A 27,384-nucleotide genomic window follows, 5' to 3' on the forward strand; every position below is an offset into this window, starting at 1 on the left:
TTACCTTGAGGTCATGCTACAGATGAAGAGCAAAATGAAAGACTGAATATGGTCAATACTAATTAAAATGGGGGGAGATACTGAAAAAGTCTAAAATTGGCTACAAATAATGAGATACATTGGACTCTTCCTCATTAACAAGATTTAGAATAGACTGGGAAGTTTCTATTTGGAACTGTGAACTGTGATGGGTGTGGTCCAACAGAAAAAGAACACTGCAGAGTCATGGATAATGAAATACAACTGGGAAGTTAAGGAAGGCACGCTATGTCCAACCTGTGGCCCATAGGAAGCCTAACACAAATTTTTAAGCTTTCTTAAAACATTGGTTTTTTTTGTAGTTTTTTTTAAGCTCATCAACTATGGTTTGTGTTAGCGTATTTTACATGTGGCCCAAGAAAATTCTTCCACTGTGGCCCAGGGAACCCAAAATACTGGACACCCCTGCCTAGGGGAACTCGTTCTGTCTACCGGGTTAGTAATCCTAATTGCATTTCACCTGCAGTCCAAAGGTTATTTTAGACGATAGAATTGCAAGAACCCCAAACCCAAAGAAAGAATTGTTGAAGTGGTTGGGAGGAGGTCATTTCTAAGATACATTTCAAGGAGAAATATACGTTTAAGAGAAGTTGCTGGCAGTTATTGGGTGCAAGTGTTTTTCTTTGAGGGGGAAGGAGTGGTTGGCAAAGGGACAGGAATCTCTGTGTACATTTCCTGATCCTGTTTCCTTAACCAACATCCACCTTGGGGTGGGGTAAGTGCTCTCTACTGCCCCTGCTTTAGCTGCCTTAATCTTGTCTATATGGCATTTGCTGCATGAACAGACATTTGTCTTACAGGGATGAAACTGGACTTGCAAGAGTTTGCTGTAGGTGTTCAAGTTCGGAAGATGCTCAGAAATGGGCACTGAGAGGGTGGATCAGTATTGACATTAAAAAGAAAAAAATTTGACATGTTCATTTATCCTAAAGTAGAGAGGCCCAGTTTCTAGCCTCTCAAACCATAAGGAAGTAATCAAAATTAGAATAGAGGGAAATAATCATTTCTTATTTGAAAGGCTCATGTACATTTCAGAGAAGCAATTTCTCTAGCTAGACTTAGACTCTTATGGTCTTGTTTATTACTGTAAACAAGCAAGTTCACTTTATCATTTACTCTTTATTGTGTTGCTTGAAGTACCTATGTAATGCAAGTATGTACTGTACTAATATACCTATATTTCCAAATAACATTACGTGGTGTAGCCCACAGTCTCTGCAGAAGCATCATGAATAACCTGTGCCTTTATACTTTACAATCCATTATTGGTTGCTGTTAAAAGTATGATAACATAAAGAAAAAAACTAAGTATGAATACACTTTTCCAAACACACACATACACAGCTTACAATGGAATCCCAATGGAAACAAGTCAAGTGACAACATCTGATGTGGGATCTATAAAATGTAGACTCTGCAATAAAAAGCCAAAGGCACGTAAAAATATATTTTAACTTTAAAAATAACTTAGTTACAGTAATACTTCGCCTGTGTCTTACCAACAAGTAGCTGACAGTCAAAATTTGCAATATAGATATAATATATAGGGATATATAAGAACTACAAGAAAATCCCCAAAACCCATAAAGTTCAAATGTGAAAACAGAAAAGTTTTTAACACTGGAGAATTCGCTATGGTGAGCCCAAGCAATATATAGAAAAGAGTCTAGAAAAAAGGCTTAGGTGTTAAATAAATTTTGACTTCCTTTTTGCTCAGAAGATGTAGGAGTGCTGTAAAGTTCCTTAATGTGACTCGCCCAGCCCTTCATAGCTAGTGCCAATCCTGGCCAAGCCAGATTTCTTGTGTGTCTGCAAACAATACATGAGCCAAACATCACCAATGCCTGCTGAAAGTGGGCTCTGATTTGCCAACACAGGTTTTGCTTTGTTATTTTTTTCCTAAATTGTTTTTGCAAACAGAGCATAACAGGTAGAAAAATACTTTGTAAGAATATTATTTTAGAAAACCCATCACAAAACTGCAAATACAGCTCCGGAAGCCTTTCTCTTCAACTGCGGTTTATTTTTTGTACCTTTTACCCCACAGGAAAAAAGCTGGCATCCTATTACTTATTTTTATCCATGACATTCAGCACCTCATCCAAAAGTGAGGGCCCAAGATCAAGCTGCAGGGAGAGGAGGGAACCTGTAAGGTCAGAGAGGGACTCTTCTGACTTAGTCTTTCCCTTGATGAGCTCACAGGGGGCAGGATGGTCAAACATGTCCTCGGCCGGCCAGTCGGGGTACTGTTCGGACAGGCTCGAGGAGTGGCTGTCCCTGCCCTGGCTGGACTGAGAGGCAGAACCGCTGGAGCCCCACGAGGTGTCTCCCTGGTGGACTGTCCCGTTCTCCAACAGGCTGCTTTTCTCCTGAGCTTTTTCCTCCATGACGGGCTCACAGCTAAGCCTGGGCAGCTTTGCTGGCCCAAAGGACTCCTGTTTGGAATTAAATGTCACTGGTGACAACAAGGGCAACATGAGAGCTTGGGACCCTCCAATTGTTGGGAGGGAGATGGCATTTTTGAGCACTGGGGAGGGTGTTTCTGTGAACACAGAGTCTGAGGTGCTGTTGGCCCGGAAGAACTCGTTATGCCCAGGGAACTGGCCCAGGTGTGCTTTCTCCTGGTTTCCAGGTAAAAGCTCATAGTTCCCTTGAAGAAAGGAAATATCTCCAAAGACGTCGTGCTGGCCCTCTTTGCCGATGTGGATGGTGTGGCGAAAGTCTCCAAGCGGGGGACTGATCATATCAGGAGACAGAATGTCCCTCAGTTTAAATTTCTTTCCTTTCTTGTTATTGGCTGCTTTCAGGTAAATTGGGGTCTTGGCTGGCATTTTGGAATTTGAGGATGTCTATTTTGCAAGCAGGGAAAAAGGGCCACTTTCTTCTCAGATGGTATATATTTCTGAAAAATCCTTTTTGATAGGAACTGTCACATCATTTTTCTCAAGTGGCTTCAGAAGTCACTATGAATTGAGATGGGGTCAAAGAGAACCTTCCAGAGGCTACGGCCAAGTGAGGCTTCCTAGAGAGCCAGTTACATCATCCAGTCTTCACCACCACCAGGAAAAACCTGGAGAAGAAACCAAAGCAGGTTATAATCTGAAGACCCTAGGGCCTCCCTTTTTTACAAGAACCTGTAAATAATGGCAGGACCAGTTCCAGCTAAACCCAAACTTACCTTATTGTTTCCCCTCAACAACTGGATAAAAATTTTCATCTTAGTCTTATTTAAGGAGAAAGAAAAAGACTTAAAAATCCCAAATCTTTGACACCAGTACCGTTTAGATATGGCCATGAACACGTCTAAGGTTTTAGTCCTTTTCCTTTATTCTAAGAATTCCTGTAAGCATAGAATCAGTGATTTCAGCTCCCTAAATATAGCTGGGTTTGTTTTAAAATACATTTTCCTTTTGCTTTGATGTGTACACTGGCAAGATTAATGATATTTCATTGTTGGATTCCATATGTACATAAGTTAATGCAATAAAATGAACAGTCCTACAAGGAAAGGTGCTGGAATTATTTAGTAAGTGACAACTATTATATGCTACCATCCTGCAAAATCTTAGTGGAATACATTCTTACAGATAAGAAAATAGAGATTCAGGATAAGCCCTTCCCCCAGAAAGTCACCTTTTCTCAATAACATATAGCCAATAATCAAGAGAGCTAGAGTTGGAATCAGGTTGTGGCAGAGAGTACTGAGCTGTCGAGGATGTCGGGATTTGAAGGCATCCCGAGATGGGAGGAAAAGAATAAAACTGCTTGTGAGTAACCCCCAACATGGGCACCGAGGAAGGAGAGCTATGCAGACCCCAGGCACAATTATTGCCTGAAGTATAACTTATTGCTTACTTATATCTAGCTTATATATATAATCATAACGGATTGTAGTTGGAGCTGTACAGACATTTAGTGCTATTTATATAATCCTTATATATAACCATATAGTACTTTGTAGTAGGAAGAATGCCTATAGCAGTCACAGAGCAGAAGCAAGTACATGGGAAAAACAGCCAGACCAGAACCAATGACCCAGGACGTAGCACCCCTGCCTGAAAGGGCAGACGCTATATGGCAGGTCAGGACCTAGACGGCAGTGCTCAGTACCTGCTGCATTGCCGGCTTGGAGCAAGAGTTATTCCTCCTGAAAAGTAGTTGCAGTACCTTGCATCCAGTTCTTGTGGAAAGTAGGCCTCAGGCCTGAGATCCCACAAACAACTGAGGGAGAAGAACCCCTCTGGTGTAATTGTACCACGGCAGCTGTATACCCTGTCAGCTTTTCTCGCTACTGTGCTGGCTCATCATCCTCCTATAAAATACCTTAGAGGAGCACACTCTCAGCTCCCACTGCATTGGTTTACAGCATCCTTCTATAGGAATCCTTTGAAGTCTCCAGCCCCCAGATAAGAGGTGTTGTGCATGGCACTTGTTGCACACAACTCACCTCCTTGCCTTGGTGACCTAAGGGGGGTGGACCCCCCTTTTTTTGTGCACAGCCCCCACTACTGCACATGGCCTACCTCTCTGACTAGGTGACCTAATGGGGTGATCCCCTCGTTTGCTACTCACATGATTATGTATGCCCTATCATCCTAGATGATCTCACTCACTCTGTGGGTAGAACCTGTGACTGGCTTCTAACCAAGGGAGTGTGGGAAAGGTGATAGGTCACTCCCTGATTAGGTTACATTATAGCAGATTCCATCTGACAAGGGAAAGATTCCCTTTGCTGGCTGTGGAGAGGTGAGCAGTTACAATATGAAGGGCCTATGGAGATTAAATCTGCCAACAATGTTAGGGAGCTTGGAAGTGGATCTTTCCCCAGTTGAGCCTCTGATGAGACCACCACCCTGGCCCACATTGAATCACAACTCAGTGGGATCCTGGAACTCAGCCCTGCCCAGATTCCTGACCCACAGAACCTGTGAGATGGTAAATGTTGTTGTAAACGCTCAAGTTTATGGTGGTTTGTTACCACTGTGGAAAGCTAACACATCCTCCCTGCACATACTATATGATAAGATTAGGAGGGATGAACTGTAAGAAGGCACTGGGGATGTCAGGTCCTTTTACCCATGAGATGTTTTTATCTTTTGAAAATAATCCTTTACCTCTGATGCTGACATAGAGAAATTAAACCCTTCCCCATGGCAGGAACTCCCCAAATGGCTCTGCCATGACCTCTTCCCTCAGGAGCCTCTCCCCCTGGCTGCAGAGACTGCAAATAAATACTCCAAAGGCTGGGTGGGTTAGCTGATGTTTTGAAGGGAGTCACATTTGCTTTGTAGCAGCTGGAGGCTGTCTGCATCTGCCCCATATTTCTTTCCTTTCAGCAAGAGTTTTAAATTCATTTACCAGTGGCAGGTGACAAGGACTGTGCTCCACTGCCCACTGGCTTGATAACAGCTAACTCAGTTTGGGAAGCAGCTAGCTCAGTGTGTCAGCATTCTTGCCAGCAACCCAGGCCTAAGAAGGCTGAAAACAATAAGCTGGAGAGCGCCAGCCTCATTCTGGCTCTGGGTGTGGGGAGGCCGCAGAAAAGTGTGAGGAGGTTTATACTCACGCAGAGTAGGCTGACCTTGGAGCTGCCAACAGTGACATGATCATGGGTCCTGACACTCTCTCTCATGGTTTTCTAATTTAGGTCTTGTCTTGGTAACTAAAGTTGAAGCCCAGGTTCTTCCTGCTTAAACATCAGAACTTCCTTCCTGTATGAGTGTACAATGCCTAGTCCTGGCCTAGGGCCCCTGCTGTTCAGAGGTGGCCTTCCTGCCCTCTGGTCACAATGTGGCTGGCTGACTGCCTGCAGAAGCAGCTGGGTGGCGTGAGGAACAGTTGCCCACAGGAGTGGTGTCCTCAGCGCACATGGCCAGGAAGGCAGCTGCCATGGAAAGATAGTGTGTCCACCACAACTCACGGCATGCCAGGGCTGCCTGGGGTCAGCTGATGGATGCAGGGTTATGCAAGGCCAGGTCCCAGAGTAGGGTGTTGCAATTATTTAAAAAAAAGAAAAATGTTAATCACTTAAGGCCTGGAATTTGCAGTCAGCCTGGGCAACACAGCAAGACCCCATCTCTATGAAAAAAAAATTTAGCTGGGCATGGGGGCTCCCACTGATAGTCCAGCTACTCAGGAGGCTGAGACAGGAACATCATCTGGGCAGCCGAGTTTCTACAAAAACTTTTTTCTAAAAAGACTAGCTGAGTGTGGTAGCGCACACCTGTAGCTACTTGGGAGGCTGAGGTTGGAGGATTCGTTGAGTCCAGGCATTCAAGGGCTTCCCTATGTACCAAGCGCTGTTCCAACCCTTGACATGGACTACCTGAAGGAGACATGAGGCTATTACTATCCTCATTTTACAAATAGAATACTACTGCAGAGCTGATGTCCAGCCACTCTGCCAAGGCTGCATGGCTATCAAGCACGAAGCCAGGTGGCTGGGCTCAAAGCTTTGAGGTCTTGACATGACATTTGATGAGCGCCCTCCCTGGGAATTCTTTCTGCTCTCAAATTATGAAAGGGGTGCATCCCAAAGCCTGTTTAAAACACAAATGTGTGGCAATGTGCTGGGCTGATGAGGATTAGAAACAGGCCCCACACATCCACTGATAGTCGAAATAGGAACAGGTCCAAACTCAGGCAGTTGGGCAGTATCTATCAAAACTAAATCATATGCCCTTTGACCTTAGATTGCACTTACAGGGATTTACCCAATCGTATATATGAGAAATAACAAGGCTGTTGAAACCAGCACAGTTTATAACAGTTAAGAGATGGAAACAACCTAATTGTCTACCTATAGAGGACTGGTTCGAAAAATTAAAGTGCATCCATACAAATTAATACTATTCAGATCTAACAAAGGATGAAGAAGCATTTAATATGCTCATTCGAGAAGAGCCCTTAATATGCTCATCCGAGAAGAGCCCAAGGATGTATATCATATCAAAGGAAAAAAAGGTGCAAAATGTATATCTGTACTGGCTTATCTATAAAATATTTCTGGAAACACATAAGAAATGTATAATAGTGACTGCCCACAGAGAGGGGAAGTGGATGGAAGGGGGAACAGGGTGGAAAAGAAATTTTTCACTATATATCCTTTTATGATTTTGGATTTTCAAACCATGCGAATGAAATGCATCATGTGAATGAATGCATACGTAGGGCTCAGATCATGCTTTCTTGGAAAGTCAATTTTGAACATGGCTGTTAGGTCCTAAAAAGCCTTCTGAATCTATGAGTTACTGATCATAACACAAACATCAGGAAAATGTGTCCAAAGGCAGCATCTGCGATGGCAGTGTGCAGATATATGAAGACTTCACAAAAGGCCTGAACTGCGTCTCCCTGAGCTTGGCTATGGGACAGATCACTTTTTCCTTCTGTGATCAGGCCTTCACCAAAAAGGCAGCATGGATCTCTACTTTGCAAAAGGGAAGAAATTTCAGAAGAGAAACTTTTGTAGTTGGAAGGGAAAGAGAAAACTCAACAGGCGGGAGAGCGCAAGGATGCAGGAGGAGCTCCAGCCAGGGCATGAGTGAGGAGGGAAGTACAGGCAAGTGGAGTGGCCTGGGCCCGTGAGGACAGCTCCTTGAGCAGGGGTGACTAGTGACACACACACACAACCTCTCATGATAGAATGGCCCTATATGCCATGATATGAAATCCTATCCCCCTTCATCATTTTAAGACGACACCTGGGTTCTATGAGACCGGTGGTAGATGACCAATGCATCAGAACAGTCAGCGTGAGTCAGGGGAACCCCAGGGCTTTGTGTTCTGCCCAGAAGGAAGAAGAACCTGCTTGGAGGAAGGGATGTTAGGAAGAAAGAAAAGGAAGAGCTAAACAGGAAGCGCTTACAGGCCGGAAGCGAACCACCAGATACAACTAGGGAATGACCCCTCCTGGGTGTTCCACAACCCAGATGAGAGAATTGTAGCTTTATGTTTCTCAGCAGTCAAGACTCTAACACTGGCATTAACCTGTGGGCACTGAGCCATCCGAGGGTGCTGGGCACTCTCACTTGGGCCTCTCCTTTCCTCATCTTGAACCCCTTTCTTGAAACCAAGGGCTCACTTTGTCACCCCAGCTGGAGTGCAGTGGCATGATCACAGCTCAATGCAGCATTGAACCTTTGGGATTAAGCCATCCTCCTGCCCCAGCATCCTGAGTAGCTGAGACTACAAGTGTACAACACTATTCCCAGTTAATTAAAAAAACTTTTTAGGGACAGGGTCCTGCTATGTTGCCCAGGCTGCTTTTGAACCTCAAGTGATCCTCCTGCCTCAGCCTCCTGAGTAGCTAGGATTACAGATGAGTCACACCATGCCTGGCTCTCTAGTTTTCTTGCATTTCTTTCCCAAGTCTTAAAAGACAAATAGAAAGGTTCTTATACATAGCCCTTTCTCAAAAACCTTCCCTTGACCCTGAGATTTGAACTTTCCATGAACGTTCCTGGTTTCTTTTTAGTTCCACAAACTTTCTCCTAGTTCTTGGATCACGGTTTGCTCCTCTTTCCCCTCCTAGATGACGCTGGAGATAATATTCGTCTCTGAAATTAGTTTCCTTTAAAAACAAAGGTTCTAGTTCCTAAGGCAATAGAGAGAAAAGATTCAACAAAAGGGTCCAGCTCGCCAGTCAGCCTCTTGACCCTCTATCAAGGTCAGAGAGAACATGTGGCAGGCAGACAGGTGGGCACGGTGCTGCCGAGAATGGATATGCTTCCTTACAGGTTTTGTGAGAAATCCAAGGGCTTCAATACACAGAAGGACCTGAGAGGAAGCTACAGCCATCGTTTTGATAAGGAAGGGAGTCAGGCTGTATGAGGCTAGATAATTCTAGTTTCTTGTGACTGACTGAAGCGCAAATGACAGTGATGATAATAATAGAAATAATCACAGCAGTAATAAGTAATTAAGAAAAAAAAAAAAAAAAAAAACTGAAGCACTGCTTTGCTTCATTTCTTCCCATCCTTTTGGCAAACAGAATGATGCTGAAAATGCCAAAATGGGGCAGCAGCCAGGAGGAGCGGAAAATCAAGGGGTTATTAAAAAAATGACAGAAAACTCAGTTCCTGAATTACTCAGAGTTGATGCATTGGCAACTCACAGGACTCTGAAAAGAACAAAGGAGTTGGAATATTTTAAAAATTCCATTTAAAGATAGAAATGTTTGGTCTGCCTAATTGTTTTTAAATGAATTCTTAGACGAGAGAAAGGGTAAAAAAAATCATTTGCATCCTGCAAAACAGGTTGCAGTGTTAATTTAAAACACGCACGTATAAAAACGGGAAGGTGGGGTGAAGGGTGCTACTGTCCCCGGGGACCTGCAGCTCTGTTCTTTTCTCCTCCTTGCAGGAAGTGAGCCTGCATCCGACTTCCCATTTCTGGCTTAGTTGTCACATCCTTCAAGGACATTCCAGCTTGTGATCACTTTTCGCTTTGCCTCAGCACAGTCGCATCCATGCAGCCAGACACAGCACCACTGCACCATCTGAGCCCTATGCCAGAGTATCCAGTGACGATGCCTGCATGTTGGAACCAACAGTCCTAGGGGAGGAGGATGACTCGGCCAAGTACCCTCCACCACCTCCCTACCCCCAACCGTCTGTGGGCTATGTCTCTTTGCAGCCAACCAGGAGAAGATAATCATTCCACTGTGCCAAGCACCCGGAACTTGACACTGGGCTCCACATTTAGAAGGGATAAAGGCTACCTGGAACATGTCCCTGCATGCTCAGAGCGGCGCAAATGGGAGGAGGTGAAGGAGCTTGATTGGCACGTGAGAAGAGGCTGAAGGAATAGAGCAGCTTAAAGAAAACTCATAGAAAGGGAAAACTAATCTTAAGGGATCTGAAGGATTCATTTGATTGTAATGAAAAAGGAATTAACTTGTTCTGGGAGACCCTAGAGCTACCAAGCAGAAACTACAAAAAAAACAGATTTTGGCTTCTCCAAATAAGAACTCAGGTTTCTCAAAAGATGGAATGGGCTGGCGTGAGGAGGGGACAGCAAGTATGGCCATGGGATGAGGATCTCACAGAGGAGAAGGTGGTCACTCTGCGCCTCCCCAACAGTGTATGAAGGGAGGTGTTCACATTTCCTATATAGAAACCGATCACTGACAATTTCCTTATGGTCCCAAGTCACTTTCCCGTAGAAAAACAAATAGAGACTTTCCCTCGAAGAGGCATTGTTTGAACATGGCAGTCTTCTTACTAACACAGAAATGACCAGCCAATCTTTGGGATCAGAAACACTAAAATATTACTAAAATGTGGGCACTCATATAAATCCTTTTACAAACCTCTGTAGGAGTGCTTCTCCAAATCAAATAATTTTGAAATTCAAGGGGATAATAACCCACAGTATTAGATTTTCATTTAAGTTCAATGCTCAATTTCTAAGACAGAAATCAGTGTAACCAGAAGCACCCAGTAACCAGCATCCTAAAGAAGATGCTTTTCATATTTTCAGTCTGTCTAACTCCACCCATTTGAGAAGATAAGAAGATGCCTTTTCTATTTTTAGATTCTTATCCTCTCCCCATATCATCTAAACTGAGGACATAGCTCTAAGCTTCAAGACTATGAAACTCTTAGCTGGCTTCCCAGCTGCTGAGCTCTGTCATGCAAATGAATTTAGCCTGAATGAGCAGGCGGTATTTTACAGACCCACTCAGAAAGTCTGATACATCTCACCTTCCATTATAAAGGAACTTCACGTTTGTGGTTCAGCTACAGCTTGAATTTACTATTCTCTTACAAGCCTAATTATATAAAGACCCACAAATACTATATGGGAGACTCAGTGCTAATTTGTGTACATATCTCACTTTTATAGGATCTAATTTGAAAGATCTTTTAGAAGCAAGATTGGAAGACAGAAGGCCCACTTCACATAGTACCAAGTCTGCACTTTTGAAAAGAGGCCATTAGGGCCTTTTTCCCTATAAAAATGAGTTACTGGGGAAGACTCAATATGGACATTGATCTCTGGCAGTTACAACAAGGCAGGAGGAGGGCAAGTCCTCTCACGCCTGGTTATTTATCAAAACCAGTTTTACATGACACTGAGCCCGAGCTGGTCAGAAGCACCCAGGCAGGCACTCTGGTTTTGTGGATGTGAATCTCTGATAAGGCCATTGCTGTGAATTGCTCATATGCTTCCTTAACTAATGGATCTGACTTGGTCTGTGACGCTGCAAGGTCAGTATCAATACAGGAAGAGAACTTGAAGTTTTCAGCAATATTCAGCCAGGATATTCATTCTCATCTCTGTTCAAAAGCAAGGAACTTGCTTAGTTGCTCACAAAGTAACTGTTAAGCCAGCAATTATTCTAAGCAGTTCTCCAGTTCTGGTAATGGTCATTTCAAATGATCCCAATTACTAAGCTGACAACGTCCAGAAATTCAGATTATGATCACTTGACCCATGCTACCCTGGAGAGCAAAGTTCCTAGTCATTTGCCTTTATGCCACATTCTCAAATGGAGGGCCCTTGAATATTCTAGTTCTCTGATGGGGTAAAGGGACAAATACAGGATTTTCATGCTGTTCTGCCACCCTGCTAGGGCCCTCTACAATGATCCATGTTCCTTGGATGGGGTGAAACATGGCTTTTCTGTATCATACCAGCACTGGCTATATTTGGAATCTGGTGGTCATCATTCTACTCTCGATCTACTTCCACTGCAAACATCCCTGCGTTATTTGTATACATGTTAGTACACATTTATTTGTTGAATGCATGATTTCCCTCTAGGCTGAAAGCTCTTCTGTGAGCATGAGCTTATTCATCTTTTGCCTCCCACAACACATGGCCCACAGTGAACTTCAAATTCACAAGTGTTAAATCCATAACCCCTGCAAGACCTTCCATCATGAGAGCCAGGTTGATTTGCTCTTAGAGGCCAAACCCTAGAGCAAATCTACAGAGGGTCTCTGGAAAGTGACAAATCTGAAATGCTTTGTTCTCAAAAGACTAATAGCTAGCAGGAGTGCTTTCTGTGGGCCAGGCGTGTAATACTCAGGCTTCATCTAAGACTGCTTCCTAAGAGGTATGCTCAATGTCTGTGGCCAATCACCCAAAATGTGGAGGAGCTAGGATTCCAGCCATACCTGCATTCTTTAACCACTGCCGACATGAAGACTGTGTATCTTGAGGTCTGACAGCACCAAGAGCTCAACATTGATGAGAGGTGGGGATGCTAACCTGACCTTGTCAGAAACCAAGAACGAACAGAAAGGGTCATAGGCACTGGTCCCTCCATATCTAACTCACTAGGACTTTTCAGTATTTTTGCTATTGTCAAAAATAATCCCAAATGGGGTTTGACTTTGTGGTAAAAGTCAAAAGATTAGAATTGCAAAGTAACAAAGTCCCCCTGATCCTCAAGGAGAAAAAACAAACATCCTGTTCTTAGAAAATAGTGTTAAATGTTGTTCATTCTTTTCCCAGAAGTAGATCACTGCATGCGACCATGAACAATCCCACAGCTTTCACTGGGGACAATAGCGCCCTAGCTTCCTAACAAACACCTCATTTCCCTCCTAACCTGAAGCTGAGAACCTTGTGTTCCCGACATGGAGAGCTCTCCCACCTTCTTACCATCAGCCTTTATTCACAACATCCTCTGAGACCTGCTCCAGACTCACTTCCTTCCTGAAGGAAGTCTACACGAATGCACCTCACATAATCCAGCCTTGCTTCTGCTTTGCTTAGGGGTTTTCTTAGGGGTTGTGGACGGCCTGTATTACGTGATTTGTTATTTTCCTGTTTTCTGGTTTTGTGGTTTTAATGCCAGATATTTCCAGGTGGGTGGTGAGCTCAGAATAAGGTAAGCAAAAGGGCTATAAATGAGCACTACTGTTGAGAAAACTCTCCTCTTTATGCTGAATCGCTTACAGAGCCTTCTCTTGAGCTGGGGACACAGAAGGCTCTCAAATTTTACTGAATAAACTCTTCTGACCATCCCTTAAGTCAAGGGTCTACAAGCTACAGTAGGTGGGCCAAATCCGGCCTCCTACCTGTTTTTATAGATAAAGTTTTATTAGAACACACCTATGCCTATTCATTTATGTATTGTCTACAGCTCAGTGGGGTTCTCAACTGGGGGTGATATTTCGCAATGTCTGGGAGTACTGTGGATTTTCATCACTGGGGGTGGTATGCTCCTGGCATCTAGTGGGTAGAAGCCAGGAATGCTGCTAAAGAATTATCTGGCTTCAAATCTCAGTAGTGTCGAAGTTGCAAAATCCCTGTAAAGGTGCTTTTGCTCTATCAGGTCAGAGTTGAGTAGTTTGTGACAGATACTGTATCTAGCTCTCAAAGCCCAAAATATTAACTGAGCCCTTACAGAAGAAGTTTGAACCCGTCTTAAATGTTGGCATTTCCATAGGGTTGGATGGCGGCTGCCCATCCCCTGCTCCTCAACAATGCCCCAGCAATCACGTACCACCTCTAGGGATAACTTCCAAATCAGTACCTTCAACCCACATGCAGCTACTTAAGTCTAGAACAGTGCTACTCAAAGTGGATTCATGCAGTCCATGATGAGATATAAGTATAGAAGTTAAAAGCAAGCTCTCTTTGACATTGCCATAACATCAAGCATGTGACCAGGTTTTTTTCTCACTGAACAGGATACTGAAAAGTTTGGGAGCTGTATGTTGCTGAGCTTGCATGGGGGTTGTGTGTGGCCCAAGCTGCATATTCTTAATGCACAGTAGCATTGTATAATGGATTGGAAATGGAAACAAAAAGACCGTGGCTCTTCCTTGAGAGTTTTGAGAAGCACTGGCCTTTTCCTTCCCCTACATTCCAGACTTCTTTACTTTTCTTCTCTCAGATACTCATAAACCTTGTCCCAGATGTGATTTCCCCATCTTTCTTCTTCCTGCCTGCCCTAGGCATCTGCCTCCCACACTGTGTTTTCTTGGTAAATGGTAGAAGTTACTCAATTCCAAAACCTAGTTATTATCCCAACCCTTCTACCTGCCTCCCTCTCTACATCAAGTCCTGTAGTCCTGTCAGTCTGTCTGGACTGTCTCTCCTCATTCAACTCTGCTCCATCAGATCTTTCTCCTGCACAAGGACATTTACCCCTCACCTGCTTCCCTCCCTTCCTCCCTCCCCTATCCCTCCACCTTATCTTCCAATCTACACCAGAGTGAGTTACCTAGAATCCTCCTGTAACCCCTATCACTCTTTGCTTTAAACCCCTTTCAAGGGTTTTAAGGGCAGGCCTTCCCCTACAGCCTGGAGATAAGATAAAATAGCTGTGAAGCTCACCTCAGCAATCTGGGGGGCCTGCCCACACTTGCAGCTGGATCTCCTGCCAGTTCCCCATGGCCTCCTAAGGTCCCATAGTATCTTGTGTACACCTCAAACCTACCAACTATCACACTGGATTGTTATCACTACTTATTTAACTCTTCCCCCAACAGGCTGTCATCTGGGAGAAAGAAGGAGATCTTATTCATAGCAGGTACTAAAAAAAAGTTGTTGAATGGATAAACAAATGAAAAAGCTTGAAAGAGACTGCTGTGCCTCTTCCTCTTCAACCCTGCCTGCTCTGCTGAAAATGCAAGATGGAATCTTTTTATGACTTTTACAGAACAAAAAACATGCAACAAGAAGCTGTCTCCTCTCTTCTGTGGCAAAGGCTATCTTTCATTTTTCTATGTGTAAAGCATTTTACCCTTCCCGTATCCATGTAGGGTAATAATTTAACAGTGTATCAATTCAGGCTGGAATAATTCTACAGGACCATACGGATCTTTGCGATTAAGGCAAATATTTGTGGACATCCTGGACTCCTATCCCTGACTGCAATGTGTAAATAGTATCTTAGGTAAGACTCAAGGAAAGTTTGACAATACAGTCCCCTGAATTCAAACTCATTTGCTCTACTTAAAGAATGAGGCCCTAGAGAAACAAACTTGCTCTCCTCTCTTTTCAAAAGATGTGTTAAGGGAGAACTTGGCTCATTTGGCCTAAAATGTACAAGGGAGCCTCAAGAAACTATAATGGACAGCTGACAGAAAAGGGTCGTTTGGAAGATCAGTGTGTGACTAGCACAGATCAGATACGTAGAGCGGGAAGAAAAGCTATCAAAACATTTGCCAAACCAAACGAAACACCAATTGTATGAGCCAACCGAACAGCTATCTCACTGCTGTTCCTGGCCTTAGTGGGGAAAGAACTGGGCCAAAACTATGAGCCAGCCCTGTAAGAAGCCCCAATATACTGGGTGCCAGTTACCTTCATGTAAACTGGAGATAATCGTCCCAAACTTTATAATAACCACAGGTTATCAGAGTGGAGTGTGAAATCTACAGTGCTATGGAAACATGGGCATTATCTTTTCCCCAAATGAGAAACCAGATTACTGAAATATAGGGTGGAGGGGAAACTAATCCAATTGCCCAAATAACCACTTCTGTTTTCTCCTTAAATTTTGCCTGTTACCACTCAACAATAAAATTGTTGCAGATAAAGCTAAAATGCTTCCTATCTATCCTGAGGACAGCCTCCACAATTGGAAGGGATTCCTATCACCAGTTTGATCAGAGGTTAATTACCCTGTCAATGGGGCATAGGGCTGGGCTATCTTCTCATTCACATGTACATGCATCTGTTATCTCCCCTTGTGGCTCTTCCAGCCTTGGGAACAAATGGGAAGTCCCCGAGTAAGGAAAATTACAACTGCTATATAAGTGAGATTAAAGTGGTGTTTTAATACCAACTTGGGATATCTTATAGTAGCCCCCGACCTTAAGACATAAATACAATCTAACATTTTTTTCTCCTAAATTCTCTGGTGACCTACTTACTTTACCTTATGCATGATTTTAAGAGGAAAATCCTTTCACTTCCATTTAAAGTTCACTCTAAGTTCATTTGGTTTTACCTTTTATGGAAAAGAAAGCTGAGACCAAAGAGGACTTTTACCTTCTCTTATTCAACTTCAATTTTGTTTCTACCTTAAGGTTTAAAAAAAAAAAAAAAAAAAAAAAAAAGTAAATGGAATGAACCTCAAAGTGGCAGACCTGGAAGTGATGGGATCTGGAGGGTGTAGGGTTATCTGGAGGGTGCAGGGTTAGGGAGTGGGCACAGCTAACTCTGTCAAAGGGAAACGGAAGGCTAGGGAGGAGCAGTAATCATCGGAAAGGACTTCATACTGCCTGAGAGTCCAGATTTCCAGGCTTGCTGAGTAAGGAACAGCCTAAGGTCCTAAAAATCAATCACTTATCTCCTTCTGATCATGAAACCATTTATGAGAACCTTTGAAGAAACGACAGGGAGTAATTAATACGCACACATGCATGCTTGCAAATGAAATTTGATTTTCCAAAAAGAGACAATTACTTGGTAACTACTATCATATCGATCTTCAGTAAACGTCTGGGTTTTGAACACTTAGGCGATATATGCTCAGTAGGCACTGATAAAAAGTCCACTGGGACCTCACTCTGCTTACATACATGACACAGTTGATAGATGGGTCGATTACTTGTCATAGGCCGATTTTAGCCAAGACTTAAAGGAATATTATTGATAGGGCAAGTGACTTTGAAGACACAGGAGATGCACTTATCAAATCTATAGATTAACAGGAGACCCACAATTACCTGAACCCAGAGCTGGGGCCGGATGAAACCCACAGGAATGAACTGAATGATAAATAGAAAGTCCTGCTTTGGGGTTTAAATTATTATATATTAATATAATTATTATGTAATCGTATTTGCATAGAATGGAGCAGGCTCTGGCTGGTGGTGCTTATAAACTGGACCGCAAGCCTACTGTGAGCTGACAGCACAAGGTGGCTGAAAAGTCACAGCCATGTGAAGGTCTCTGGACAGGCCCCGCCAGAATTGGTGATGTGTAAGAGAAGACAAAAAACAAAAGGACACATTGTTATTTTCTTTAAATATTTGATAAGTAGGGCCAATCTCTCCTTTTAACCAAAGAAATTATGTTATTATCTGCTTATATATCAGGCTCTTTTCCTTGGCTTAAAAAAGTTTGGCAGAGAGCTGGGCCAAGGAGGAAGATTCATACTCTGTGTCACTTAAGCACTTAAGGCCTCGGTTTTATCATGTCAGAATGAGACTGGGGCTGAGATAAGGTCCCTTCCATCTATGAAATGGAAGGGCTCTGTGATTCTATTTGCAGAAACATCTAGCTTCTAGGAAGTTTCCAAAAAAGAAAAAAAAAGTAATAGACTACCCTCAGAATCAGAATACTTTTTACCAGCGAATACAATTTTCATCCTCCTTTCCCATCCCTCCTATTAAATTAAGGGTCTTGAGCAATGCTATCGACTCCCTTTGGGAGCTCCAGTCTCCCCATCTGTGAAGTGGAAACAGCAATGGTAGGAGTCTTCTTGGGTGACAATGAGCATAAAGTGCTTGGCAAAGCACCTGGCAGGCAATGAGCCCAATGGAAGGGGCAATGTTCATTTTTTATTACTTCAAAAAGCTAGAGCCGCATAAGGAAGATAAGCTGGAAGATCATGGTGGGATTCCTTCCAACCTTATTGCTTTCGGACCTTGGGATCTGGCTGCCTAAACTGATTGTTTTAAATAAAGTGTGAAAAGCTCCCAAATGTTCTGGATCCAATAGTCTAATTCCCCATTCTGAGAAAAAGGAATTTGAAAGAAGTCCTTGCTTTACTACCTGCACCGCCCTGAGAGACCTCTCCCTGAAGCTCGCCCCACAGGCTGGTAAGTAAAGCGACCCTGTCCCTGGGTGAGCCCATGGGGAATACAAAACAAAGCCCCATCACCAGCATAAACTTACACTAAACTTTATAGAAGGCCAAAAATCAACACTCTTTTTGAAGACATTTCATTCTGAAGCCAACTGAGAGCAAGAGAACAGGCTCCAGTTTGATGCTGTGACATGTACATGTGCCTCTCACCAGTTCAACACATGAGAAGCTGGCTTTAGAAAGCCTTCCACAGCTGGGCACAGTGGCTCACACCTGTAATCCCAGCACTTTGGGAGGCCAAGGTGGATGATCACCTGAGGTCAAGAGATCTAGACCAGCCTGGCCAACATGGTGAACCCCCCCCAACCCCGCCCCCATCTCTACTAAAAATACAAAAATTAGCTGGGCATGGTGGCAGACACCTGTAATCCCAGCTACTCGGGAGGCTGAGGCAGAACTGCTTGAACCCAGGAGGCAGAGGTTGCAGTGAGCTGAGATTGTGCCACTGTACTCCATCACCCTGGGCAACAAAGTGAGACTCTGTCTAAAAAAAAAAAAAAAAAGCCTTCCACATGTCTTCCTGGCCCCTGGCTGGTCCCTCATGTATTCAACAACAAATATCTATGGAGGGCCTACTAAGTGCCAGGCACTAGTCTAGAAATTGAGGCCACGGCAATGATGCAGTCCACTGTGGAGAGACTGACACAAATATAACAAATAAATAAATGTCTTACATTTATTTATTTGTTAACAGCTGGCGAGAGGTCTAGGTAGCACTAGGAAATATAAGGACCCTCACTCCATGCTGTAAGTGGACACATGGGTGCCAAGTTGCCTCAGTCACCCCTGAGGCATGAGAAAGTGTTGGTGGGGGTTGCCAACCTCTCCGCTGAGATCTTGAGATGGTTCCAGCAGGGGCTTGACCTGTTTCCACAGGGCCCTCAGATGATCTCTATCACCAGAACCAAATGACTGGGGGTGACTTCCCTTGCATGCTCTATAGCCTGGGAAGGAATAACTTTACTACAGCAGGACTTAAATAAGTTATTGTGATGGTTAATACTGTCAACTTGATTGAAGAATGCAAAGTATTGTTCCTCGGTGTGTCTGCAAGGGTGTTGCCAAAGGAAATTAACATTTGAGTCGGTGAACTGGGAGACACGGACCCCTCCTCAATCTGGCTGGGCACCAACTAATCAGCTGCCAGCGTGGCTGGGATAAAGGCAGACAGAGGAACATGGAAGGACAAGACTGGCTAAGTGTTCTGGCCTCCATCTTTCTCCCGTGCTGGAGGCTTCCTGCTCTCACATAGTAGACTCCAAGTTCTTCAGCTTTTGGACTCCTGGACCTACAGCAGTGGTTTGTTAGGGGGCTCCCAGCCCTTTGGCCACCGACTGAAGGCTGCACTGTTGGCTTCCCTACTTTTGAGGTTTCGGGACTCGGACTAATTTCCTTGCTCCTCAGCTTGCAGGTGATCTATTATGGGATTTCACCTTATGATCATGTGAGTCAACATTCCTTAATAAACTCCCCTTTATATATACATCTATCCTATTAGTCCTGTCTCTCTAGAGAACCCTGACTAACATAGCGAGGTAAGTGACAAAGATTTCTGGTTTGACAACTGAGAAGATATGCTACAGGAAGAATCAGATAGTATAACCAGGCTATACTGCCCACTTTGTCATTAAGTCCTATTGCAGAAAAGATGAATGATAAACTAGATTCAGTCCCTACCCTCAAGGAGCCAGTAGTCTAATTAGGGAGTCACTTGTTTCAATAAAGAACACAGATGGAGCTGGAGGCCATCATCCTTAGCAAACTTATGCAGGAGCAGAAAACCGAATACCACGTGTGCTCACTTATAAGTTGGAGCTAAATGAGAACAAACAGATACAAAGAGGGAAACAACAGACACTGGGGCCTACTTGAGGGGGAAGGGTGGGAGGAGGAAGAGGAGCAGAAAGAGTAATGATCAGGTACCATGCTTAGTTCCTGGGTGATGAAATAATCTGTACACCAAAACCCCATGACATGAGTCTACCTATACAACAAACTTGCACATGTAGCCCTGAACCTAGAAGTTTTTTAAAAAGACAATTTAAATGCAGTAAATGTTAACAACAGAGACCCTATGGAAATGCCTCTGATACAAGAACTTCCCATCCCCACCCTTCCACTCTGCCATTTCTTCACAGGTGATGGGACGGAGCCTGCCCAGAGAAGGGGAAGGATTTGTTTTGTGACTAGCCGGTCAGCCAAGGGCTTAGAGCCTCATCTCCCGCTATGTTAAAATCAATGTTTTAAGTCTGAACTGACCCTTGGCAAAACAAAAGTTTAAAAAAAAATAAATAAAAAGGTAAGGAAATCAAACACATTCTGAATGGCAAAGCCACGTTTCACCAAAAATGCCTCTGCTTGTTTTAAAAACTCTGTGTAGCCTAAATGATTATGATGTATTTGGACAGAAAAGCTTTTTCAACTAAACTCACGACAGTGATCTATCATTGGCAAGATGTGTCTACAAAGAGGACCTTCAGGTTGTTACTAGAACATGACGGATTCCCGAATGTGGAAACTGTCTAAACAGAGGCCTGTCTTTGAAGTTCCCTGCCTGCCTTTCACGCTTGCTCAGGCTGCTCTGCCAGAGATCTGCTCCGGTCTGGTTTTCAACCCAGAGTCTCACATTATTAGTAGTAAGATAGCTGAGCTAATAGGTGCCACTGATCCTGGCTCACTGATTCTAGAGCTAGAGATTATCTGAGATCATCTCCTGACAAATGGTGGCATTTTACAGATGAGAACAAGAAAACCTCAAGAGGTCAAAGTTATACAATTTGGGTCAGAGCTAAGACCAGAATCTGTATTTTTTTTTAATCTCTACTCACACACACACACACACACACACACACACACCCCTTTTGATTGCCCTCACTTAATTCTCCATTAGTTTTATCAGTGTTTTCCAGGATCTCCTGGTTCGTTCTCATGGCTCTCTTCCTGTAACGCCTGTGGTTCTCTAAAATGTCCCTGGGTTCCTCCAGCTCTTTAGGGCACATTGCAGTTATGTAGCTTCTGTTCTGTGTTTCCCAGAGTGTGTTTCCTGCCAGCCTAGTCCTGCAGCTGCTCAGTGGGCAAAACTATTTGAGAAACTCCAGACACTACCTCCCTGTGAAGATTCACTGTATACACGGGCTTTTTAAATGCTCTGAAAAGTCCTGCAGAAAGAGACTTTCATCAAAGTGGGGTCCCACAGAATATTCTTCTGATGCCATTCATGGCTCCAAGTACACTCTAGGTGGTGCCCTGTTATCTGATTGCAGGTGTGGGATCTCTGCAACACGGTTTAACAAAGGGCCAAAGGCCAGAAGGTTAATAACTTTATCTAACATGGAAATAAAACCCAATTCACTGAAAATCCTTTTTAAAGAGTTTTAAATTTGGGATTCTAGAATTCTATTAATTCATGATTTAGGCAAGCAGTAAGGAGTACGCAAACACTACTTTGGAACTCATCATCTTCCACACAGTTTACTTGGCCATTTAGAAATAGTAATCTTTTAAATATCAGTATCATGCTTTGTATTATAAAACTGTATGGTTAAAATTTGGAAACTGCTTTTCTAACAGAAGTATTGTCGAATTCAGTCCATCATCATGTGATTCTGATGAAACTTGGCACTGAAGTGTATTGAGGCCAACGAAAGCTTTTTTGTTGTTGTTGTCAAATAAACATACCTGACTATTGCTTTAGAACTACATGGCTACTTATTCTGGCTTGTGGGGTATTGTTTTGTTTTGTAGCCTTTGAGGGGTGGGGACAGGAGATTTCAAAAGGAACTGGACAGCTCCAACGTTGTAACCCTCGGCTTTGAGGCAACCTGAGTTATTTCGGGCTGTCCTTTCCAGAACCCTGTTTCAGTCTGAGAAGTCCTTGGAGCTGACCCCCACAGCTAGTCACAAACCCACAGCATCAAAGCAGCGGAGGCCAGGCAGGCCCTCTGGGTTTTCCAGGACATCTCTCGAGGTTTCAAAGGCTTTCTTGTTCTACCTTTCTTATCTAGCAGGGCCCAGGGCACATGCAGAACTGTAACAAGGCTTGACTTCTGCCATGGACAGAACCCCAGAGCCTTTCTGTCAGCCTTACGTGTAGCTCCCCTTCTGCTGAGTTCTTGCAGCAACATCATTGGCAAACATGGACTAAAGCACCCACTGAGTGCCAGGACTGAAGGCCCAGGTAGTGCAGTTCCTGCCTTCAAGGAGGGAATTGTCCAGACGTGGTTACTGGACCCTGCAACCCCTGACTTCCCAGAACTTTGAAGCAAGCACATGGTCTACACTAGAGCTCCACTACATCCCCAGCCCCCAGAATTCTTGTCCCTGGCTGTGGCTTGGCTTGCTTTCTCACTAGAGAGCCCCACATTTAGTAAATCTCTTCGTTTATGGCATAAATTAAACTGCTTTATGTTAACTGTAGGAGAAAGCTGTTGCCATATATGTGGGCTTGAACCATCTTTAATAATAAAATAATTTACATAGTATTCCGAAAGCTGGCAATTACTGTCATCTTCAACTGTGAGATACAGGGTGATATGAAATTATGTCCTTGCCAGAGGCCAAAAGTCGCAACAAAAATCAGATTTCACAACTTCTCTGCCCCTCCTCCCTGCTTGTGGGGGTGTGGGATTTAGTATAAGGTGAAAGAGACCTGAGTTCAAACCCTGCTTCTGCTATTGAGCTGTGTAATCTTGACCATGTCACTAAACCTTTCTGAGCCTGTATTCTCATCTGAAGAACAGCAATATAATAGTCTGCTTTATCCTCAAAACATATTTCCAAGACCCTTAGTTGATGCCTGAAACCTTGGACAGTACTGAACCCTATACTATTTATACACACACACACACACACACACACACACACACACACACACACACCTGTGATAAAGTTTAATTTGTAAAGTAGGCACAGTAAGAGACTAATAATAAAATAGAACGATTATAACAATGTAATAAAAATTATGTGACTACGGTCTCTTTCTCTCTCTCGAAATATCTTACTGTCCCGTATTCACCTATTTTCAGACTGTGGTTGACTGTGGGTAACTGACACCCAGAAAGGAAAACCATGGATAAGAGGGGACCACTGTAGTTATCTATCTTAAAGAATAGTTATGAATATTAAATGACGGAACCAGTATTAAGTACCTAGGGAAACAAGAGCAACACTGAAAACCTCAACCTTTTATCGTGCCTAGTCTAGGTCAGGCACTGTTCCGAGTACGTCATCTTTTTTTAACTCCTTTAATTGTCAGGGTAATGGTATTATCCCCATTTTACAATGGATAAACTGAGGTACAGGCTAAGTAACTCGCCCAAAATCACACAGGTGTTAAGTGGCAGAAGTAGGACACGTGCCCAGGCAGTCTGACTCAGGGAGGCTTCAGAAGTTCAAAGTGTTTTTTTTCCCCATCCCCTTAACCCAAAGAGCTGCTGACTTTCACACAGGACTAGCCACTTATGCCTGCACATATTGTGTTGATAAACTGCACATGCATGTTTAGGTGTTTTGCTTATTGCAACGTTGGGTAAGTTATACAACTGGTCTGTCCTAAGTCTCTACGCCAGTAAAATGGGGATACAAATAGTTCTTTCATAAGATGATTGGTAGAAACAAATAATCAAGACGAAGGGCTAAGAAGAGTGCTTGACACGTAGGACAGGTTCCACTTAGGAAGTGCTTATAACATCCAAAGTAATGAGCGATGTAATATATGAGGAGAATTCTTGGTCTTCTCTGCCTGGCGAGACATACAGATTTTGTGGCTGGCTGAATCCAGTACTTTAAAATGGCTATACTTGTTCTCTGGCAAACATACTGCATTTAAAAATAGATTCATTCAATCAATGAAAAGAAAAACAGGTTCAAAGAATTCTGGTAAGGAATGAGACTGGGCCTAGATAAAATCAGACTGAAGGCAAGAATCTTCATAATAATAATACAACCAGAGTAGTCTTCTTGGAGGTCTCTAGGTTATGAATTATATTCCACCCACTGGATAAATGTTACAGGTAATGGGCAAAGAATTTGTGAAAAATCTATGGCCTGGTTAAAAAAAATATTTGGGTGACATAGGTTAAAGCAATTTTATCCCCAACACTGTTGAATACCAGAAACTTTGTAAGTGAAAAAGCACAGCTTTTGTGAGCGTGCTGGACATAAAACAAAATACCACATTAAAGGAAAGGCTGGAGCACAGAAAGAGCAAATGAACTCATGTGAGCTCTTTTGCAATCACTGTTACAGCTTTGTATCATTCATCGTGCACCACACTTAAATGTACACTAAAAAGCAGAAAGTGTGCCACACTTATTACTCTAGCTGCTTTTACTTGTTACATAGAGATATGCGAGACAATTTCACTGCTCAGATGGAGGGAAAGAGGAGCTCATCTTATTTCAAGCCTGTAGCTGCTGCCACAGCCTCAGCACCATGTTCTAATCATTGAATTCATCATGTAAATCTCTAGCAGATGATACCACTGGAAAACAGAAACTGCCTTGGATCCAGAAACGCTTCCAAATTTTTCCTTTAAAGTTCTTATCCGTGAGCCCAGGGACGGGTTGTTTTATTCAATGGGTGAGGCCCACTGGGAAAGCAGCATTCTTCGGGAGACTTCGTGAAGAACTTTCAACCATTCCTTGACTATATAAATGACCTTTATCATTTATTTCACGTGAAAGTGCTAAATATTTCACAACTACTCCAACTTATTTCTGAGTGTCTAAATCTATTCTGAAAAGGATATGCATCACACACATACCTGTGTAGCTTATTAACTGCCAATAAGAGCTTATACAAATTGCAGGGGGTATGAAAGAATAGACTTCTGGAACTGTCCAGAAAGGAAGAGAAGGTACATTTCCTGGTTTTAAGATGAAAGATCTTGTATAAGTTAGAACATTACAGGAGCCTTTTAAATTGTCTTAGGGACAAGACCCTTAGGGCATCATCAGTGGTTCCTGGCGAGTCTTTTTTTCTCCCTGTGATGTTAAGGGGAAGTCCCTAAGACTGGCTTTGCTATTAAAATACAGACATCTGCTGCTCTTCTAATTTTGTTCCGTTTAAAAGGCAGTACTCCCAAGAAACTCCTGGATATTGTGAGAACTAAGATCTGGGGGGGATGGGGACGGAATCTTTGTCTCCCTAACGCATTTATCAGTTCCCTCCCTAGAGCCCCCCTACACCCTCAGCACACACCGGCAGCCCACTCTTCCAAATACTCCCGGGCTGGAAAGATTCATGTTGCAATACCCTCCTCACAATCCTATTCCCGCTCTCATTTTAATTCGCTCCCCCCTCCCCCCCACCTTTTTTTTTTTTTAACAAAATGTAATTACTTGACTGTCAGCCTGGGCTGCACTCTGGGGCTTTTACTCCTTTCAACACAGCTGCGCTCCCGGCTTTGATGCTGCTGTCCATGCAGCTTGTCCCAGCCACAGCCTGGCTCTCGGTAATGTAACATTCAAGTGCGTATTTATTTTTAAACTGACCTCTCCTAGACTGTACAGTATGAAGGAGATCCTGCCAAAAAATATGCTACTTTCTATTTATAAGATGAAACACATGCCTCCCAAAGTCGAGAGGGGGATAGAGCATAATAATTCATAAAGAAAAAATGGCCAGAGTCATTCGTCCTCACATGTCTGATATTTGTCTGTGTCAAGGCACTTAGTTTCAAGGAGAAAGGTCGGGGGAACCCCACAACCCTGTAAACGTTTCAGCTGTCACGGTCAAAAGACAAAAAACAAAAAAAGTCAATAGCCAGATCTGCAGTTGTCGCCCCACTAACAATGCTCTCCGTTATGAAAGGAGAGGGTACCAGGGGAGCGATGCCACAGCAGAGCTGTGCGATGTACCCATGTGCGGCCCTGGTACCAATCCACGACGCGAGGGGCGCGGTAGCGAAGTGAGGCTTGTTCTCCTATGGAAAATTCTACAAGCGCCCAGAATGGCTCAGTCAGTAGCTCAGAGGGTGCAATGCGGTCGCGCAGCCCCACCCTTAAAAGTGGTGGGCGCAAATGGAGGAGCTCTACGTTCCGGCCTGGCCGCCCGACCCCCTCCTGGCTTGCTTTACGTCCCCTTCGGTCCTCTGAACACGAGGTGGGAAAGCGATGCCCTCAGTATCCTGGCTCTCTGCTGGTTTCCCAGCCTAACACCAGCGCACGCCGGAAAGCAGTCGCGGGCGGGACAGACTCACAGACAGGTACAGAGGAAGGAGCCCTGGGCTCTCCCGACTCACCGGCCGCTGCCGAGGATCTCAACCGCTGCCCCGAGCCCCCCGCGGGCACACGCAGAACCAGCCTGCCCGTGCGTGCAGAACCAGCTAGGTCTGCCGGCGCGGCGCCTGCTCACCGCATTCTCCGCTCCGAGACGGCGTGAAGGCTCCCCAGGCCCGCGGCCCGGTCTCCGGGCTGGCCCCGCGCCGCAGCCCCTCGGCCGCGAGAGAAGGTGCGCGCGACTGAGCGCTAGGCGGCCGGACGCGAGGACTGAACCTGCGGAGGGCGGGGCGGCGCGGGGCGGGGCCGGCGGCGCGGGGCCGGACAGGGGCGGGGCGGGGCGGAGGGCGCGGGCGGCGGGGCCGACCCTCCCGGACGCGGTACCTGTGCCCTGGCCTGGGGCCAACAGGCGGCCGGGCGCGCGCAGGGGGGGTCAACGGCGGACCCTCGGAGGACAATGGGCGCCCATTGTTACCTCCCCAGCGCCATCTCCAAGTAGGCGACTTCCCTTAGAGAAGAACCCGCGTTCGGCTCCCTTAGCACAAAGAAAGGTCGCCACACGCTCGGTTTAAAGAGGGACCCCGAGGTGCTGCCGCCCGGGTGCATGGGGACAATAGGACTCCGCCCGCACCCCGGACTCCCGCAGTAAACCTCGTGCGCCCACCTCTCCTGATCCCAACAGGCAGACCTAGCTGTGCGAGGTTCCGGCGTGGGGGGCGGTGACCCGCAGGGAAGCGAAGCCACCTGAGCGCGCCGCCCCGGCCCGGCCGCAGCTCCCCAGGTCCCTCGCAGCCCGGGCTCGGGTGAGCGCGGAGGGGGAGGGTCGCGTTCTGTCAGTTTCCAGCTCGCTCCCCTCGGAGCTGCAGCCAAAACCCGGAGAGTGGACTTAGCGCCCTGGAGATGCCGGGGCTACCGGCTAAGCAGCCGGACAGGCGACGAACTGCAGACGCTACAGGTTCTCCAGTCCAGGGGGAGGCGTGTCTTCTCCCTCGGGGTCTTTTAAAGGGATTTGCCTAAAGTAGGGGCAAGCTGTTGGCGGCTGCCCCAGACTCGCGACGAGGCGCAAGTCTCGTGGTGCAGCTGCCGGCCCGGGAGCGTAAAATTCCGCCTGGGGCGGCACCTGCGCCCGCCGGTCACCCTGACGCCGCCGCCTGGCGCGCCCCTCCCCTCCGCGGGGGCCTGAGCTCGAACCGGGTTAATGAATGCTAATTTTCTTAATCGGTCTCCGTCTCCTCCTCCTCTGAGAGTCATCGGCCTGTGGAAGGAGTAGGCGACAGGAAAGGGCAGTGTTTTCCGGCTGGGAGGTCCCAGCCCGCAGGATCAGCCTGGGGAAGGGGCTGG

The 27,384-nt window shown here is 44.9% G+C and overlaps 1 protein-coding gene across 3 annotated transcripts; it reads right to left on the reverse strand.

Annotated features, from left to right (window-relative positions):
- Positions 1-342: 342 nt before the first annotated feature.
- On the reverse strand, positions 343-27,384 carry CDC42EP3 (CDC42 effector protein 3). Of its 3 annotated transcripts, none has more exons than XM_032239336.1 (2): positions 26,732-27,384; positions 343-3,109 (listed from the first exon to the last, which is right to left on the reverse strand). In XM_032239336.1, exon 2 carries the CDS (start codon positions 2,868-2,870, stop codon positions 2,106-2,108), a length of 765 nt encoding a protein of 254 aa, XP_032095227.1. In that variant the 5' UTR covers positions 2,871-3,109; positions 26,732-27,384; the 3' UTR covers positions 343-2,105. The 3 variants fall into 3 exon arrangements, with proteins under 3 accessions (XP_032095227.1, XP_032095225.1, XP_032095228.1); XM_032239334.1 differs by having other exon boundaries at positions 26,067-27,384; XM_032239337.1 differs by lacking the exon at positions 26,732-27,384 and adding an exon at positions 26,180-26,306.

This window comes from Sapajus apella, unplaced genomic scaffold (assembly GCF_009761245.1).
Source record: "Sapajus apella isolate SASKATOON/1434 unplaced genomic scaffold, GSC_monkey_1.0 scaffold44, whole genome shotgun sequence".
In the NCBI taxonomy this organism is placed as follows: Eukaryota; Metazoa; Chordata; class Mammalia; order Primates; family Cebidae; genus Sapajus; species Sapajus apella.

Bases quoted from the DNA above. Each gene is read 5' to 3' on its own strand.
- CDC42EP3 (XM_032239336.1), bottom strand. From the start codon at position 2,870: ATGCCAGCCAAGACCCCAATTTACCTGAAAGCAGCCAATAACAAGAAA.